Source organism: Lepidochelys olivacea (genome assembly GCF_965140295.1).
Source record: "Lepidochelys olivacea isolate rLepOli2 genome assembly, chromosome: 2".
In the NCBI taxonomy this organism is placed as follows: domain Eukaryota; kingdom Metazoa; phylum Chordata; order Testudines; family Cheloniidae; genus Lepidochelys; species Lepidochelys olivacea.
The window spans coordinates 225,677,336-225,696,960 of NC_140412.1; the positions used below are offsets into that span (position 1 = coordinate 225,677,336).

A 19,625-nucleotide genomic window follows, 5' to 3' on the forward strand; every position below is an offset into this window, starting at 1 on the left:
AAAGTGAAGTTTGTCTTCTCCTCAACTGTCTTTCTTCCCCACTGAAATACGCCTTGATGGGCCAAATGCAAACAATTAAAAAAAAAAAATCCTATTCCATGTGGAGTTGTACAACAGAAGGCTGATATACCACAGCTACAAATGGTTCGTTGACAACGAAGTAAGGATTAACGGAAGCTACTTTGCATATCCACTACCCACTCTGACACAGGCAGATTACAGTCCTTTTGGATGAACAGTATGGGACCCAACAACAACATTCTAAGCACTGTGCAGTTCCATGAGCACAAGGTCAACCAAAAGGGAACTTCTTTAAAGTAAAGTCCTGCTCTGAAAAATGACTGTTAAAAATGACATTTTGAGACATCACATGTGTCAAGAACCACAGGTTTCCTTAACACATTTCTTAATTTACAAGTAAAAATACATTTTTTTCTACCATCCCTTCAAAACCAACCCTTCAAAAACCAGTGAAGCTGGGTCCTTTCCCTTCATACACATCCATGTCTGTGTTGGCTCAGCAGTGCTATTAGGAGTTAAAAACAGTCAACATTTATTTTTGACATTAAATTAAGCAACTATGACTCAGAATACACAGAAGGGGGTGAATGAAATCCTAACTGCACTGAAGTCAATGGGAGCTTTGCTATTGACTTAATTGGGGCCAGTATTTTACCCTAGGAGTAGACCTGCAGAGTAAAGTAAGTAAAGTATTTTTATAATCACTTTAAAAAGCAGAACTATAAAAGTTATTAAAGGTCATGGTTATAGTTTGAGTTTCTTAGAGCAGTGGTTTTCAAACTGTTTTCATTTGTGGAACCACAACAATTTTTGAATGGAGGTGCAGACCCCTTTGGAAAACTTAGACTTAGTTTGTGGAGCCCCCCAGGGGTCTGTGGGCCACAGATTGAAAGCCACTGCCTGAGAGGTTCCTCACATGAGGAAAAAGAAATTTGCTAGTTGCACAACTTGGACAACATGAAAATAAATATTATTGTCCAGCTATGATAATATATGATGATAATAAAGCAGCACAAATTATTTTATTTTGCACTGGAAACATGTACTTTGAAAATATAGACCACATCAGTCTGTTCATTTATATACGATGGCTACATAATTATAAAATAAACATTAGTTTATTTACATCAGTACAGTATACTAACTATATTTCATACACTTCACTTTTTCAAAGAATGACTGTGCTTCATTATGATGGGGAGCCAACACCTTAGTGGCCACGATTACACATGCAGGCTGAGGAAGGAGATTGGGAGAATGTGGTAGGGTTGGAAGTCAGAAATTAGAGATGGGGAAAATGACATAACTCAAGATGAATTTATGTTTAAAATGCAGCCTTTGACTTTATAACAATAAATGTAATTTATGGAGGTTTTGTAAGAATATTATATTGGTAGCTTAATATAAAACGAACAGCAAAATTTGTGCACAAAAAATAGTTAAATTACACAGACGATATTTTTTGAAAATGTCTAAGTTATGCCATGTAGTATAAGCAATATTTAAAATTACATAATGACATTGAAAAATAGGCTATTGTGTTTCTGGTGAGCATCTTTGTATTTATTTATTGTAAAAGTTTACATAAAAAGTTCAAGATAAGGAATATTCAAAGATAACTGGGACACTGACAAAAATCAATGTAAAAATATATATTGCCCTATATAGTATATGAAATGGATAGGAAAATGTGCAAACATCAAAAAATCCTTATTTGCCATTATATAGCTACACAGAAAAGGCTGAGTTTCAGGTAGAGTACACAATCCAAGCAGTATGTAAGGAATGTGTGGCATAAGCCAAGAAATAGCCTTATAAATTCCAATGATTGGAATATGATTTAAATGCTTGATTCAACTACTTGGAGTAAATAGCCTCAGAACATCATTTTCAAGACCATTTTTAAGAAATCCAATTTTATAATATAGCCGTTCAAATAAAACAGTACGAAAGTGACAAATTATTTAGCTTCACTCAAAAAGCATCGAGGTTTGGATTCTATATTGACTTATTATAAATTTTTATTGCATATGACTGATACATCAGATAATTATATGATTCACAAAGCTATAAATACAGAAACTTTGAATTAAAGAAAGTCTGGATTTAACAAGTACAAGCTCTGAATACCTTTCTTTTGAAAGAATATCTGAAGATATTTCTTCAGGCTTTCCTCCTCTGTCTTCACCCTCAAAGGTGTACTCTTTTGATTCAGTCTGGCTTTCATTTTCATTCTGAGTAAGTATTTGCAAAGGTAGAGAAGACAAAAAAGACAAAAATCCTGTCATGTTGGAATCAACATTGTATTCTGATACATGGTTACATTACGAAATTAAAATATTTATGCAAAAATTACATATTGTTTGAAATAAAACTATCCCTTTCCATGAAATTGCAGGCATCCAGGAAAGATAAGAAGTGCAAAACACATTAATGTGTAGATGGAAAAAACATGACAGATCGAAGCCAGAGCCTGTTAAAATGAAGTTTGTTATGCTAAATAAACAGTTTCTGGGTTCTCTGTTGAATGTTGCTATAGCAACATTAAAATTTGAGTTTACCTAAAGTAAAAAGATAGGCAGCTAAACTCCACCTCCTCATTATTTAACCAACCCATAAGGCAGCAGACAAAAGAAATCCTACTGCATTTACATTCCATGGCTCCTAAGGTAGCCAAAGTCCATATTTACCTGTGTTTGCGTACTATTGTTGCATAGCTCACAATGCAACTTCTCTCTTCCGGGTACAGAATGTTGCTTTAACAATTCTAGGTCCTCTAAAAGCATTCTCTCTCTCTCTGTAACCAAGTTGTCATTCTCCACTGAGACACTCTAAAAATGAAATTTCATAAGGACATACTATGAATAATAGAAGGAAAGCATTAACATTAGGCAGGTTTTTAATCTTCTGGTATGAGTGATTCCTGGCACTTCCAATACTCAACATATTTTGCACCAGGAAAATACAGCTCCTTTTGTTAAGTGGTTAAAAGCAAATTTAAAGCTTTCTGAAACTGAGAGCTAACTGGCCGTTTTGGTAGCTTAAGTATATCTAAGATTTTCATATAAATCTTTAAGTACTTCTTTTAAAGCACTATATTTACACTGGAAGTTACAAGTTTAACTTCATAATATATATATTATATATACACTGTAGTATATTATTGAGGATGGAAGATAAGACTATCCAAATAATATGTCCTTTTTATAAAAGATCTTCATAAAGGTGAAAGAATATAGTATAACAAACTAATTACAGCTGAGGGTAAAAACAGGGAAGGAGATTTCTAATAATCAGGGGAGCAAGGCTCTGGAATAGCCTGCCAATAGGAGTAGGGGGCAAACAACCTAACTCAGCGTTTCTCAAAATGGGGTCTGCGGACCCCGTTGATCAACTCCTCCCTCAACTCCTCCCCCTCCCTCCCTGCACCTCCTGCACACTGGAGAACAGCTTGCACGAGATACTGGGAGGGAGGAGGAGGAGCAGAGCCGGGGTGCACTTAGGGGAGGAGGCGGAAATAGAGCTTGACAAATTTATGAACTGGATTAAGTGACTGGGTTGCCTACTGGAGACTGGACTTTATGATCAGGGAGGTCCCTTCCAGTGCTATGGTCCAAATTTAGAGGAGCTAGAAGTATTCCTGATTTAATAATTATATATTAATTCTAACATAGATCTCATGGCAAAAACATCCTTTACATTAAAACAGAGGAGCTAACGACCTAAATTACACAAGTACTCTCTCCCCCCAGGGTTAGAAGTTTCAGCTCCCGCAATGTATAGATGTGAGTGTAAGGAGACAGAAGAGGCAGTGCAGAGGAGGGGAAGATATCGGTACCCCAGAGGAACAATTCCAGGACAATGGATAGGAAGAGGTCCAGAAATAGGCTAAAGGATAAGCATGCCTGCCAACCACACCCCTGAAGTTGCAGAAAGGAGAAGCAGGCTTACCAGCCACCTACAACCACAATGATTGGGAACAGCAGGTCACTATTACACTCCCCTCCCCCCCACAAAAGCAGACAGAAGGTAGACAGAGGAAAAACCTAGTATGGGAGGAGCATAAGGCATCAGGTGGAACCTTCCAAGTATAGTGGAACATAACTGAAGAACTTTAGGGTTTTCCTCTCACTATTTTCTCGTATATTTTTGTAATGTTACATTGTTCAGATAACGCATCAAATACATATACATGCACTGTCAATGTAATATGTGAGTCTGTGAATGTACGATTGGACGGATTGTTTTGAGTTTTGTCCTTAGTCTGGTAAGAGACAAAATCTAATTTCTGAGACCCCGATAATTAAGAGGAGTTCCTTTAACATACCTTTTTATGGAGATTGTATGGGTTTGGGACACTGGATTCTAGGGTGGCTATACTTTAGAAATGCAAAAAATATAGTAAACATACATCCTTGCCTCTCCCACTTAAATAATTTGTACTTTACAAAGCCAAGCTCCTTACAGTCCAATGGAATGAAGGAGGACATCTTTTGGCTGCTGGGAAGCAGAACAGAGAGAGTACACTCTTGCTCATAATGGTTTCTTTCTTCCCGAGGGAATATTAACCCTTCTCCCACCAGTGCATGGAAGCTCCTTGCAGCTTCCACAACACCAGATCCAATCAGGCAGATCACAGAGTCTCCTGTAATTGGTACTCTTCTCATTTTATCTGAGACCCAGGTGGAAGCAGCATATAATGCAGTGGAAGAGCAATGTGAACCAGCTTTTTACACCACAAGACAGGGCATCTGGCTTGAGATAAAAGGGAGCATGAGGGAAGAAATATGGCATTAGAGGCAGTAACAGAGTTGGCTCAGTGCAGGCCACTCTTGGAATGCCCCACTCCATACATGATCCAAGTTTGGACTGTGAACAGTCATTCCTGGGAACACTGTGCCAACGATAGCAGTGAGGACAGGGCACTAAAAGAAGCAATGGATTACTACTCCACTGACAACAATCACTGGGTGGGTCAATTAATGATAACCCTCTGGGACCAGACTTACACAGAGGGAAGTTAATGGAAGCTGGCCCCAGAAACCTCATGCCCTTGACTTGGTAGGCTTCACTGTACAGACAGTGGTAGGAGATCAGGCTGCTAAATGTCTTCCCAGCAACAATAAGATGGTTGAACTGCTTGAGGCTCCAACCAAGACTAGTCCATGACAGTTTAGGGCTGATTGTGGTGAGAACTCTTTTTTTCTTTTTTTTAAAAAGGCAAGATCAGCTGTCAGTCCACTCTTCTGCCCTGCCATTGCCCCAGACCCTACATTACCTCAGCTAATTGAACTTTAAGTCTATCAAGCTCTGCTAGGAGTTGTTCTTGATTTTCTTTTTGCCATTCCATTTGCTGCATATGCCCCTGTCTCAATAGTTCTGTTGCCTGCTGATGTTCCTGATATTGTCGTACAAGTTCCTGCCGCATGTCTTCCAAACGCTCTTCATATAGCAACAGCTGACTTGAGGTTTCTGTACTGGATGTTGCCATCTCATGATAGGGCTGTAATATTTGAATTGTTATTAGCATTTTATATGCAGGTACATATATGAAATGGTTAAACAATTTTTCAAAAAGATTTGCACAAATCAAAACATCTATCATCCAAGAAATCAACTTGTTGCCTGCTTCTTGGAAGGATAAATGCTAAAGAATCACATACTCCCAACTAAGAGACAGTACACAGATGTAATGTTCCAAAACAAAGAAAAATATTAAGCTCTGTTTAATATTTTGGGGTTGGTGAGAGAGAGCAGGGATTTCATATACAAAGTTCTATCCAAGTAACATTAATATCCCTGCCCTTATCTCCAACCTTCCTCATTGCAACCTCCTGCACTCAGGCTTTGCACTTTTATCTTCCTCGTCTCAAATCTATCGAAAATGCAACCACTGAATCACCTTCCTTGGACCACATCTCATATACTCTTCTTTATTTCTCTGTACTTTTCTCTTCCCTTTTTCTTCTGAATAAAATTAATGTTTCTCTTCTTCAGTTTCAAAGCACTTCACAAGTCAACTCCTACCTATTACTCTCCTCTTCTCCTCTCTACTGCTTCTTTTGTTCTCCAAAAGCATCGCTCCTAGCTGTTTCCTTTGTGTGTGTGACTCACTTCTGACTAACTGCTTTCTCATACACTTTTCCATACCTGGGATAGATCCCAATTCATATTTTCAAAAGCCTCCTCATATTCTACATTCAAAAATATCCATATGGCCTACTACTTGCATGAGGTACTCCAGTTACAGTTTTTGTTTATATCTGAAACGTGCCCATTGCAACTACACATTCCTCTGTTTTTGTATTGTAGTCTTCTGTTTTGTCAAGCAACAAAACTGCCTGTGCTCTTATACCTTGAATAGAGACGGGTGAAATTTGTTGACTTTTCCAATTAAATTTTTTCCAATGAAAAATGCATTTTTGTTTCAACCAAAACATTTTGCAAATTCATGTCCATTTCAGTTAATTGCATGAGTGCAAAAAAAATTAGGAGGAGGTGCCCTCCCTCCTTATATCCAAGAGCCCCATGATTAGGGACTTGAACCCAGGTCTCACATATCCCAGGTGAGTGCCTTAACAACAATGATATTGGGTATTCTGAGCTGGGTCTCTCTCAGTCTCTCCAGCTGAAGCTGTTCCACTTTGTATAAATAATTAATTTCACTGGAGCAAGGACTGGAACCCAGAAGTTCCCACTCCCAGGTGAGTGCCCGAGCAACGAGGCTATAGAGTCATTACCACTCTCTGCTCCAATGAATGTTTAAGAATTGTACACAAAGTGCAACAACTTCAACAGAAGAGACTAAGAGAGACCCATTACAGAATAGCTAATAGCCTAGTGGTTAGGGCACTCACCAGGAATAAGAGAGACCTGGGTTTGAAGTCCCTGCTCAAAAGCAGTGATTTGAACTTGTATCTCCTACATGAGTGCCCTTGCCTCCGAGTTATTGGGAGCCTCCTCCTCCATTTTCTGGGTGGTGCATATGTCCCCTTGTAAATACAGCCCTTCATTTTCTTTGCTTTTATTAAAAAATACAGTCATAGATGCCAGATCTATTAAAACCAAATCCTTCATTTTGAACACATTTTGTTTGACCCAAAACAATTTTTTTCTCATTTTTCTATTCATTGAAAATTCTAATAAATTTAGGTTTTGGGTTGACCTGAAACAATATTTTTCCCAATTTTCTGGAATTGCTAGCAAACCAAAACATCAGTTATTCACACAGCTCTAACTTTTAAGTCTTCAGGACAGCGTATAAAGTATTTGTTTGGCTGAGTTCTCCTATTGTACACTGTTGTTTATAGTGATAAATTAGTATTTGAAAATGTACATTCTATGTTCAAGTGACAACAACAGACATTAGAATATAGATAATGCTTGCACCGTGCACTCATAACAAGAGTTGATCATGCACATTTCATGTTATTTAAAATTATATGGAAGAGTGAGCATTTTACAATTCCAACTTTATGCTCTTTAGGACACGATCTTTGTAAAAATATGAATTTCAGAAGCTCTTTTCTGCAAATACTTATCTTTACAAGTAGAATACAGAATATAAATTTGTTTAGAACTTTAAACATTGTATAGAAACTGAGATTTCAAATCTCAAAACACAGTTTCCGAAGAACAAATTCACTACTCTATAAAAAATTATTAAATCTCAATCCAGTTATGAATGAATATATGAGAATCCTACCACTCAAAATTTATATACAGTGCTATCAGATTTTAATGAAGACTAGGCTAGCTAAGTTTCACTGGTTCCTTTCTGTAGGTGGAAGGGTTACTTATTTGAAATACAAAATTTAGATTAATTATAATTCCACCTATATAATGCTTTACAACTAGAGAATTGTTGTCAGACACATTTATTTTTTTCCTGTCTCTTATTCCCTGATATATAGTATTCAGAGGACTCACTATCTTGACATTGTAATCTCTGTTGTAAAAAAAGGAGGTGGAAATAACTCCAGCCAATTCTTAATTATCAAGCTTTCTCACTAATCAGTGGTGCTGACCGTCCCCTAAAACTGAACCTAATGAGCTCCCAGCTGTACAAATATCAATAGTTTCCACCCTAGGAAGAAGAACATACAATTTTGATTAAATCTAAACCCATGGAAATATTATAAAAAATTGGAAAAACGAAACTTTTAACACCAATTTCCATGCTTAGTTACTTAAAAGTGGATTGTGTACAGGGAAGCTGGCTGAGATTTCTGTTACAGACATAGCTTAACCTTTTGCTATGAACATTTTCCAGGTATCCGTTTTTCCACATATTTATTTCAGTTTTCTCCAGGACATATACTGTCTCTGTCTCCATGATTCCAAAAAGAAGTACAACAGGATAATTTTGCTATTTAAGCTGGTGAAGGGACACAGTCTGAGGGGACTGTAAAAGATATGCACCCTCCTACACTGTGCGTAGCTCCACTCTGCAGACGATCCATATGTGGCAGCACACAATGAGTGAGCATAACATGGGGCAGAGGACCCTCAACTTTGTGGATCTTACAATCTTATCTTGTTCAGAATGGAGTGAGTTGAATAACCTATCTTTGTCATTGAGCTGCAGTAGCCCTGTAAACACAATAGGGTAAAAATTTCCCCATCTTCACTTTGTAAATTGCCAAATGCCTGGCTATTAGGATTGAATGGCGGGCTCTGTACATACCTCTCCTCCCCCAGAGATTATTAAAAATAATATATTTTAGCTATCACTTTTATCCTTTCAGATGATGTCCCCTATATATCAAGAGGGACATGGGTGGGTTAAAATAATACATTTACACAATTTTATCCCCTTTATATAGGTTTCATGTGTCACTAGTAAGATGTATTTATTGATATTAAAATAATTTTTAAAAATCAAGCTAGTTTTTCACTGTTTATGCCATTCTTACTTTTTTGAATTTCACAAGCTTTGATCATGAAAATGGATTAGTCATTTTCAGTATATTCAGTTTTATTTTCCAGTTCTCATACATTAGTGTAATGCTACAATATTTAGGTTAAAACACAGCACACAAGTTGCTAAATAAAATATTAATTTTCATAGCATTAAAATAAATCATAACATTTCTGTTAAAATTAACTCTTTTCCATTTACAATTTTTTAAAACCCCATTACTTTAGGCCTAAATTACCTAGTAGTACTGGGGGGGGAAAAGCAAAAGATTTTCTCAGGTGGATGTTTATATACTTACTGATATTTCCTTCACTACTTTTACTGGAAACCTCATTTCATTCTTGCTCAGTTCTAGTATGTAACCAGGCTTAACCCTTGATTCAAGTTGTTCTTCAAGAGAAGAAATCTCACTGGACTCTTCACTCAGCTCCTTGCTAAGTGGTTTAAATTCTTCTGCATGTTTAATGTCTGCTTTCTTCTCCTTAATAAGATGGTTGTCTAGCTCATCTTCAGTGCACTTCTTCCTACTTTCAAAACATTCTTCCTTTTTATGAACAATTTTTGTTTGTGCTACCAATAGTGCTGATTCTTCCTCTTGTCTAGCCATTCTTGCCAGTTCAGTCTGTTGGGCAAATGCTACGCTCATTGACACAATAACCTGAAAAAAATAAAAACAACCTTTAGAAGTTCATACATAGCAGCGTCTACAACTGTAGAAGAAAACTAGTTGCTACCCATCAATAATATGAATAAATAAATTTTACATGGAAATAAATACATTTAAAAGGTAAAAAAGCAACACAGTTAGCAAATAAAATTCATATTTTTAAATATGCTATTATAAAGTGAGATATATTATTGGAAATACAACTATCTATAGTATTTGAAGCTATAACCTCCCATTGCCTGAATTCCCCAGGATGACTACAAACCATATGATAAGTTATTACTTTATTAGTTCTACATTTATCTCCTATTAATCTCACTGAGTGATTTCCCCCGCTTGGTTTTTTTTTTCTATTTCTGCTGTCTCATAATGAAAGGAGATGAATTATTTTTTCACTATAACCTTCATGTACTTATGGAGAGTACAAGATCAGAAAATAAATTCTGCAATGATGAGAGATATTTCTTTTCATCAGCAGTATGACAAAACTGACATAGTGGAGATTGTATAAAGAACTTAAATGGGACATTTCACATTTTACAGAAAGCTACTTTACCTAGTTGATGTCTAAGAAAATATCTGCAACTATGACAACAGATTTTGAAGAAAGTGGCAAGACATTCAATCCCTCACCCTTCCCGATTTTCATAAATAATTTGTAATGGTGAGGATAAGATAGTTTGGCTGAATGAAGATCCAGACTCTTAAAGGATATGAGGATTGATAGATCAGACATACTATGTGTCTTGCTACTTTCTTCAAAACCTTTTGTTATAGTTGCAGATGTTTTCCTAGACATCAACTGGATAAAGTGGCTTTCTGTAAAATGTGAAATGTCTCATTTAAGTTCTTTATACAATCTCCAGTAGAGTCCTCATCCTCTAAGGAAACCTGCACAACATTTTCAAAAGACAAGCCTGGGAGCTTACAGTCATAACTCATGGACTGAACACAGACACTGGATTTATGGCTTATTACAACAATCTGTAACCCACTAACACCCTCTTTTTGCCCTTAGACTGTTAACGGGCCACTGCACCTTGAATGGTCCCTCAGAATATGTCCTAACTACTTATGCTTAGAACCCTGCATCGATACAAAAATGTGGATCCGCATCCGATGTGCTTCCATGATAATTAACTTGTATGTGACCCGCGATCTGCACTCCACCTTTTATAAGCATCTGCATCCACACCAGCACCCGCACCCTAACTCACAGTTAGAGCCCTGCCCGCAGTGCTTAATTTTTAATGAAAGAGGTGCCGGGGCTCAGCCTTGGCAAGGCCTGGCGCAAATTAAACACTGCAGCTGGAGCCACAGCCTCCCCATGCCAGGAAGTAACAGCTGGAGCTGCAGCCTCCTTGCATGCGGGAGCTGACAGACTCAAAGGAGTAAGTCGGTGCCAGGGCTATGACCTGCTATGTCGAGAGATGCTGGGGCTCAGCCCTGGCAAGCCCCAGCACAAATTAAGCACTGCCTGTGCAGATACAAAAATTTGGATCTGCATCCGATTCACAAAGATGGTAAATAATACAACATCATCCGTCTCCATCGATGCAGATATCCATGGATATAAGCGGATATACATGGATTTGCAGGGCTCTACTTATGCGAAACAATCTGCTCCCCTTTGCATTTAGCCGTGATGCTCGGAGTATCTATCCCAGAGCTAAAGAAGAGCTGTGTGTGGCTCAAAAGCTTGTCTCTCTTCTACCAACAGAAGTTGGTCCAATAAAAGATATTACCTCATCCACATTGTCTCTCTAATGAAAATACAGTCAGTTGGTGCACAAGGAGAAAATGTATTCACATTGTACAGATATACAGAAAAGTAAATCAGTTCTCTTCTCCTTTTATAAAAATAAAAATTAATAAAAATGGAACAAACCAGGTAAGCAGCCCAAGTATTCTAAACTTAGCTAAGTTTCCAGTCAACTGTAATCATACACCTCTTTCAAAAAAATTGGATTAGACTGATTAAGTTGCTCTTTTCCTTTACGGAGAAGATTTTGAGAGGGTTATACAGAGGATTTTAGGGGCAGGACCCCCTGGAAGATGGGTATTGGTTAAGAAAGTAAAAGGATTAACTGGTGTATGCTAAAGGAATGAGTGAAAAAAGAAAAATAAAGCGGATTAGTATGGGCCTACTTATCACGTTAAGCTTGTGTCAAAAGCAGAAGATTCCCTACAGGCTTTGAAAGGTTCTCCCTTGTTAAGAATCAGAAAAAGATAGTTTCCCATAAATAAATATAACTATAACAATATATTTGTTCTGTAATTTTCTGAATAGTAAAAAACAGTAAATAAAACCACATTACACATGTTTAAAAAGTTGTTACTATAAAGTTATACCTTAGCTATTTCTTCTTCTAATCTTCCTTGGTACTGTTTTTCCAACAGCTGAATAATGTCCATATCACCTTTTGATTCCATTTTACTAGGAAACTAAGGAAAAAATATGAAATATTAATTCATGGTTTCTTGCTTTTACTTTCTCAATTCTACAAGTTTCAGCTAGGATACTGAATTTTCTAAACCTCTTTTTTTTTTTTTTATTAAAGGTTACCTGTAAATTAGTTTAAGTAATCTTGGTCCACAAAGAAAAAGAGTTGGAAAAGGGAATTTTCCTCACTGTGGTTCCAAAATCGGATACAAAAGCTAAAATTGCAATAGATGAAGTGGTGGTTCAGTTCTCCAGCACTGTTTGCCCCCCCCAGAAGCATAGAAGCTGGGGTAAGGGCAGAAGGGACATGACTAGGTCATTGAGCCTTACAAACAAGTCTGAAATACAGTACTGCCAATCCCAAAAGTTCAAAAATCATGAGTCTGGTCTCAACAAATGTTAAGGGTGGCTTAAAAGTTTTGGATTTTTTTTATTTGCTGTCTGGTTTTTGAGCCTTTAAGAATTAATTTTTCAAACTTTCCTCTGCAACCAGGGCTAGAAACTTTTTTTTAAAATGAAAGCTAAGATTATTGCTCATCATAATTTCTATGACACACACATTTTCTTTGATATGTTTTGTAAACACTTAAATCGGACTTTCATTTGTTTCTTGATCATGGGCTGAACTCATGTTCATGTTTCACTTCAAACATATGATATAACTATTGAGATTATCATTATCATTTGTTTATTACTCCAAAACATTATTCCCAAATGTCAATGATGTCTTGTTGAAGTGTAAATATTTATATCCCAAGGTACTTAAATTATGCTGAAAACACATAATATTGTTGATAGGCAAACTGAATTATACAGTACCTCTACTGCCGTATCTGTACTTTGTTGATGAAGACTTTCAGTTTTTGTCATTTTCTGCATGAAGTCTTTAGAGTTTCCCTGTGACTCTTCAGATATACTAAAATGTAAAAGAAAGATGGGGAACATATTAATATTACAAGATATTCATTTCAGTTTCCTAATACCTCTAGCTGATTATATAAGAAAAAATTAAACTAGTGTCAGAGGACACATATTTTACAAATTCTGTGGTACTCTTTTAATAGTAAAATGCAAAATGATGATGATTACTGTTTATTATTTGTATTGCAGTAATCCCCAAATGCCCCAGTCAGTATCAGCCCCATTGAGAAAAATGCTGTGTAAACACAAAGCTAATCAGAGCCTCTGCCCAAAGACTTTACAGTCTAATTTGAAATAATAAATAAGTGAATGTGACAAACAAGAAGAGCAAAGGGGAGATGGAGGATAAAGGTAATGAAAATAAAAACTTTTAGTTATGCATGTTAGTTAGTACACAATTTGACAATTTAAACTTAAACATAAAAGCTGGGATTTTTGAAAGAGCCTAAGCGACTTAGGAACACAAGTCCTCTTGATCTCAGTGGGACCTATTGTCTTAAGTCACGTAGACACTTGTAAAATTCCACTCAAAATTAATAACAAAGTTTGATGAAATAGGACCAGATGCACTTCTAAACATTCTGCTACTCTAGGCAAATCTAAATATGTCATTCCCACCTCCATTCTATGTTTTCTATCCATCCTACTTAGTGGCCAGGGAAGCGAGCCATAAAACTTTCCAAATACATACTACAGTAATCACACTTCAAAAGTTTCTACAAGTTTGACAGATATCAGTTCTACCAGTATTCACAATTGCAAGCATACGGATGCTGTCTCAAACTGATAGAATCTTTCAAAACAGAAGTTTTTTTTTAAAAAAAAAGTGTGACTACTGTGTATATATTCAAAAGAATCAAATATTCCATCCAATATTAAAAAAATGCTAAGGTTACAAAATGAAGTATGAAAAGTCTGACCCCCCGGTATGTGGATTATGATAGTCTTTAATTACATGATCATATACAACAGCAGTTCTCAAGCTGTGGGTCAGGACCTCAAAGTGGGTCCCGACCCCATTTTAATGGGGTCAGCAGGGCTGGCATTAGAGTTGCTGGAGCCCAAAGTCAAAGACAAAGCCCTAGACAGCAGGGCTCAGGATTCAGCTTCAGCCCTGGGTAGAGGGGCTCAGGTTACAGGCCTGTTGCTCGGAGCTGTAGCCCTCGGGCTTCCACTTTGGCACTCCCCAACCAAGGTGGCATGACCCAGGCAGGCTCCTGTTTCTGTCCCCCCTCCAGGGGTCCTATAGTAATTTTTGTTGTCAGAAGGGGGTCACAGTGCAATGGAACTGCTGATATACAATATTTTCCATGGGACTTCTTAGTAATTTAGGGAACAAGATGGACAGAGCATAGTGAATGAGGGAGATATTTGTTATCCACTTTGTTCAGTGTCCAGTCCCCTGCCTCATTCACTGTACATCATCCTACCCCATATCATCCTACCCAGTCCCACTCACTTTACAACCCTCCCTCCACAGAATACTCTTCCATCTCCCAGCCACATGTCCTTTTTCTCAATATCTACACTCCCTACCTTCAGTTATACAGACTCCCATCCTTACAGGAGGGTTGCCCTTTAAAGCCCTATTGAGACTAGCAGCCTCTGCCAAGCTCTGGTTGCTGCTATTGTTTACTTACCACCAACATAAAATTAAGGGGAAGCCAATGGTCAAGGTTTGACTACTAGGGTGCAGGCTAAAGAAGAGGAGGTGCTGAGATTCTGGAGAAACCAGATGGGGCCAGACATCAGCTGGAAGACTGGTCACAATTTTTTTGCTGCCCTTTTAATTGTTACACCCTAGTCAGATGCATGTCCTGCTTGTATTATATAGGTAGCTTGTTAACAGACTGTTCTAACTGGGTTATGTTAAATCTCCCATTGTTGCAGCAAGTTGATACAAGGAAGCTCAAAGCTCTGGCTATACTCTTCTTAGGAGAGATGTTACAAAAGGCCAAAGTTAAAACCAGGCTTTAAAATTATTAAGATTTGTGGCTTTCACAAATCCTTCCTCTAATATTCATTTTCTGCTATCATGAGACAAATGAGTGCCTTGCTAAAGAAGACATAAGTGTAGGGTGAATGAAAGAAGACGTTAAGCTTCTTTATTGCTAGGTTTATGATCTTTTGACACATTTAAAATGTGTACAAATTTTCAGGCTTGCTTTTTCTCAAAAGCAGATTTTATGTAAAACCATGTCTTCAATAAGATAACTTTGAAATAGCAAGGAATCCAAAATACCTGATAACTTTCTCAAGGTAGCAACAATTCATTATTTTAGCTATAAAAAGTTATTATTTCTAGGACTCTTATTCAAAATGTATTCTGCTTTCTTTATAAAGAAGTCAGGTAATGAACAAGTCCTATACTATAATGTATGGTGCTCCTCAATCTTAGGATTCACTGAGTTCAGCAATAAATTAAGAAATTACTCTACTTTTTAAATAGCATTACACAGTGTGTTCCATTAATTATTTACCAAGATGTGACAGGAATGCAACCTGGTGAAAAGATCTACCTGACTCCCAGCAAGGAAGGTATTAATTCTCTGCTTAGCTCTTACACAGATTACAAATGGAGTAACAAAGTAAGGATGGGGACTGAAGACCCCCCAGAAAACTCTATAAAAGCAGCTACCTGGTAAACATATCTATAAAGAGGAAGAACTACACATTTGGTTCCCAGAAGACTAAGTTATTCCCAAGCAAGGGTATTTTTCCCATTAAATTCTAAGTTTATGTGAAAACCTTTGGTTTCCTTCTAACTTGCATAATGCTCAAGAATACAGGAGTGAATGAACAGGACAGTGCATCATCTAAAATGTTTAGTCTAAAAAGGATGCATGCTCATGAGTATTTACTTATTGCTAAATATTTTCACTTCACAAAGAGTTAACTTGAATGAAACCAGCAGATTAACATGTATACAAAAAGAAGTCTAAAAAAGGATCAAGCAGTGACAGACTAAAAAGCATCAGGAAATTAATAATAAAGGCTGATAACTTGTCCAGGCCAGTACAGATATTCCAGTCTATAGATTTTAATAAAATCCACATTGACAATACTTCAAATGTACCATTTTTACAGTGCTGATAATTGACCAGGCTAGGAGGCCTTAAACAAGCTCAGATGCTCACTGGGAGTTCATGCCTAGCCGTATGAGTATTCAGAAGGCACTGTGTTTGTTCTCCAAAGCGGATAGTAGCAGGAAGTTGTAAAAACTAAGGTACTGGTCCTGCAAATATTAAGTCTGTGTGTAAATCCAGGGCCTAGTGTTTCCAATAAAGTAAGCATACATGACTGAGTACACACAAGAAGCCAATCAGCTTGGTAAATAGATACCATTTTTACATAAGTTTCAGAGTAGCAGCCGTGTTAGTCTGTATTCACAAAGAAAAGGAGTACTTGTGGCACCTTAGAGACTAACCAATTTATTTGAGCATAAGCTTCCGTGAGTTACAGCTCACTTCATCGGATGCATTCAGTGGAAAAATACAGTGAGGAGATTTATATACACACAGAACATGAAAAAATGGGTGTTTATCATGCACACTGTAAGAAGAGTGATCTCTTAAGATGAGCTATTACCAGCAAGGGGGTGGGGGGGGACGGACGACTTTGCTTTGTAGTGATAATCAAGTTGGGCCATTTCCAGCAGTTAAGAAGAACGTCTGAGGAACAGTGGGGAGGGAGGAAATAAACAAGGGGAAATAGTTTTACTTTGTGTAATGACTCAACCACTCCCAGTCTCTCTTCAAGCCTAAGTTAATTCTATCCAATTTGCAAATTAATTCCAATTCAGCAGTCTCTCGTTGGAGAGAGTCTGTTTCTGAAGTCTTTTTGTTGAAGAATAGCCACTTTTAGGTCAGAAATCGAGTGACCGGAGAGACTGAAGTGTTCTCCGACTGGTTTATGAATGTTATAATTCTTGATGTCTGATTTGTGTCCATTTATTCTTTTACGTAGAGACTGTCCAGTTTGACCAATGTACATGGCAGAGGGGCATTGCTGGCACATGATGGCATATATCACATTGGTAGATGTGCAGGTGAACGAGCCTCTGATAGTGTGGCTGATGTGATTAGGCCCTATGATGGTTTCCCCTGAATAGATATGTGGACACAGTTGGCAACGGGCTTTGTTGCAAGGATAGGTTCCTGGGTTAGTCGTTCTGTTGTGTGGTTGCTGGTATTTGCTTCAGGTTGGGAGGCTGTCTGTAGGCAAGGACTGGCCTGTCTCCCAAGATTTGTGAGAGTGATGGGTCATCCTTCAGGATAGGTTGTAGATCCTTGATGATGCGTTGGAGAGGTTTTAGTTGGGGGCTGAAGGTGACGGCTAGTGGCGTTCTGTTATTTTCTTCGTTGGGCCTGTCCTATAGTAGGTGACTTCTGGGTACTCTTCTGGCTCTGTCAATCTGTTTATTCACTTCAGCAGGTTTACAAAGGAGGTGCTGTTGTCATCACGAGTAGGTCGGAATATGAACAAGTCGGAGAACACTTCAATCTCTCTGGTCACTCGATTTCTGACCTAAAAGTGGCTATTCTTCAACAAAAAGACACCAGAAACAGACTCCAACGAGAGACTGCTGAATTGGAACTAATTTGCAAATTGGATAGAATTAACTTAGGCTTGAATAGAGACTGGGAGTGGTTGAGTCATTACACAAAGTAAAACTATTTCCCCTTGTTTATTTCCTCCCTCCCCTGTTCCTCAGACATTCTTGTTAACTGCTGGAAATGGCCCACCTTGATTATCACTACAAAAGGTTTTCTCCTCCCCCCCCCACTCTCCTGCTGGTAATAGCTCATCTTAAGTGATCACTCTCCTTACAGTGTGCATGATAAACACCCATTTTTTCACGTTCTGTGTGTATATAAATCTCCTCACTGTATTTTCCACTGAATGCATCCGATGAAGTGAGCTGTAGCTCACGAAAGCTTATGCTCAAATAAATTGGTTAGTCTCTAAGGTGCCACAAGTACTCCTTTTCTTTTTGCATTTTTACATAGTCACTTCTCAGGGTAGAAATGTATTTTAAGAAAGGGAAGGAAAGACATATCAACTCGAAAGTGTAACAAAAAGAAAAAAATATGTTTTCTCCACTTTTTGCCAAAGCAGACATGGCTAGCTTGAATGGCCTCCGACTGAGATGGGGAGTGGTTTTGTTCAGACTGGCAGGGTTCTGAAAGGCAGTGGGGAAAGGGAGTGGCTGTGCCTTTCCATTTCCCACAGCTACCTGGGAGGTTTGCCCCACCTTTCCTATGCTACTTGGTAACAAGTACTGTACTGAATACATCAAATATTAAATAATTTATATATTGAGTAACATGAAGTAATGAGTACAATTTGCAAATGTTCAAGGGTAACTATCAAATCTGTTGCAGCGGTATAACATACAACAATTTGCAATGATATATTAGAGAAATACTTGTAAAATAGTGAATTCAATATTCAATAATTTCTGAGTTACCAGATACTGCTCCCTCACTTAGTTCATACTGGTTACACCAGTGGACGGCAACCTTTTAGAAGTGGTGTGCCAAGTCTTCATTTATTCACTTTAATTTAAGGTTTTGCATGCCAATAATACATTTTAACATTTTTTAGAAGGTCTCTCTCTATAAGTCTATATATTATATAACTAAACTGTTGTCGTATGTAAACAAGATTTTCAAAATGTTTAAGAAGCTTCATTTAAAATTAAATTAAAATGCTGATCTTATGCCGCCGGCCCACTCAGCCCGCTGCTGGCCTGGGGTTCCGTTCACCTAGGCCGGCAGCAGGCTAAGCGGGGCCTGCGGCTGGGACCTTGGCTGACAAGGGGCCAGCAGCCAGAACCCCAGACCGGCAGTGGGCTGAGCGGGGCTGGCGGCTGGGACCCCAGACTGGCAGTGCACTGAGCGGCTCAGCCCGCTGCCAGGCTGCAGTCCCAGCTCTGTCCATATAGAGTAAGTACCTACCTTCTCCCTGGTTCTAGCCATTCTCTTCCTTTCTCTGTGGGAGTGTACTGAGCACAGGGCTGGGGGTGAAGGAGCAGGCTGGGGGTTCGGGTGCAGGGTCTGGCCAGGAGCTATAATGAGGGAGGGGGCTCTGGGTTGGGCCAGGAGGTTTGGGTGTGGAGCGCTTCCCTGGGCAGCTCCCATTTGGTGCGAGGGGTGCAGGTGGGAATGTGTGTGTGTGGGGGGGTGTATGTGTGTGTGCGCAAACGCACAGGAGCTCCTGTTTGGTGCTCAGGGTGGGAGTGGGGATGTGGGGGGTGCAAGAGTCAGGGCATGGGGTGGGGTGGGGGGGCTGGGTATGTGTGGGGGGTGCAGGAGTCAGGGCAGGGGGCTGGAGGTGTGTGAGGAGGGTGCAGGAGTCAGGGCAGAGGGCACTGGAGTCAGGGCAGGGGTCAGGGCACGGGGCTGGGGTGTGTGGAGGGTTTGGGGGTGAGGGCAGAGGGCTAGGGAGTGTGGGGGGGTGCAGGGCTCACAGCAGGGGGCTGGAGGGGATATGCCCTGACTCCACCCCCCTCCCCAAGGTCCCCGGAGCAGAGAGCGCGCTGCGGCTCTGCTTTTACCTCTCCCGCTTCATCGCAAGGGCCGTCAGCTGATCGGCCACGGGGAGGGAGAGAAGGAGGGGCAGGAACCCAGCACGCTCGGGGAAGAGGCCGG

At 38.9% G+C, this 19,625-nt stretch overlaps 1 protein-coding gene across 3 annotated transcripts in view; it reads right to left on the minus strand.

Annotated features, from left to right (window-relative positions):
- AKAP9 (A-kinase anchoring protein 9) overlaps nt 1–19,625 on the minus strand; it is a 202,090-nt gene that overhangs the window by 77,528 nt on the left and 104,937 nt on the right. For all 3 annotated transcript variants that reach the window (XM_084619886.1, XM_084619885.1, XM_084619884.1), the window contains exons 15-20: nt 12,871–12,967; nt 11,961–12,053; nt 9,240–9,599; nt 5,300–5,524; nt 2,712–2,852; nt 2,152–2,255 (exon numbers count right to left, since the gene is read on the minus strand). In XM_084619886.1, the coding sequence (XP_084476012.1) occupies nt 2,152–2,255; nt 2,712–2,852; nt 5,300–5,524; nt 9,240–9,599; nt 11,961–12,053; nt 12,871–12,967 (1,020 nt within the window). The remainder of the gene's footprint in view (nt 1–2,151; nt 2,256–2,711; nt 2,853–5,299; nt 5,525–9,239; nt 9,600–11,960; nt 12,054–12,870; nt 12,968–19,625) is intronic.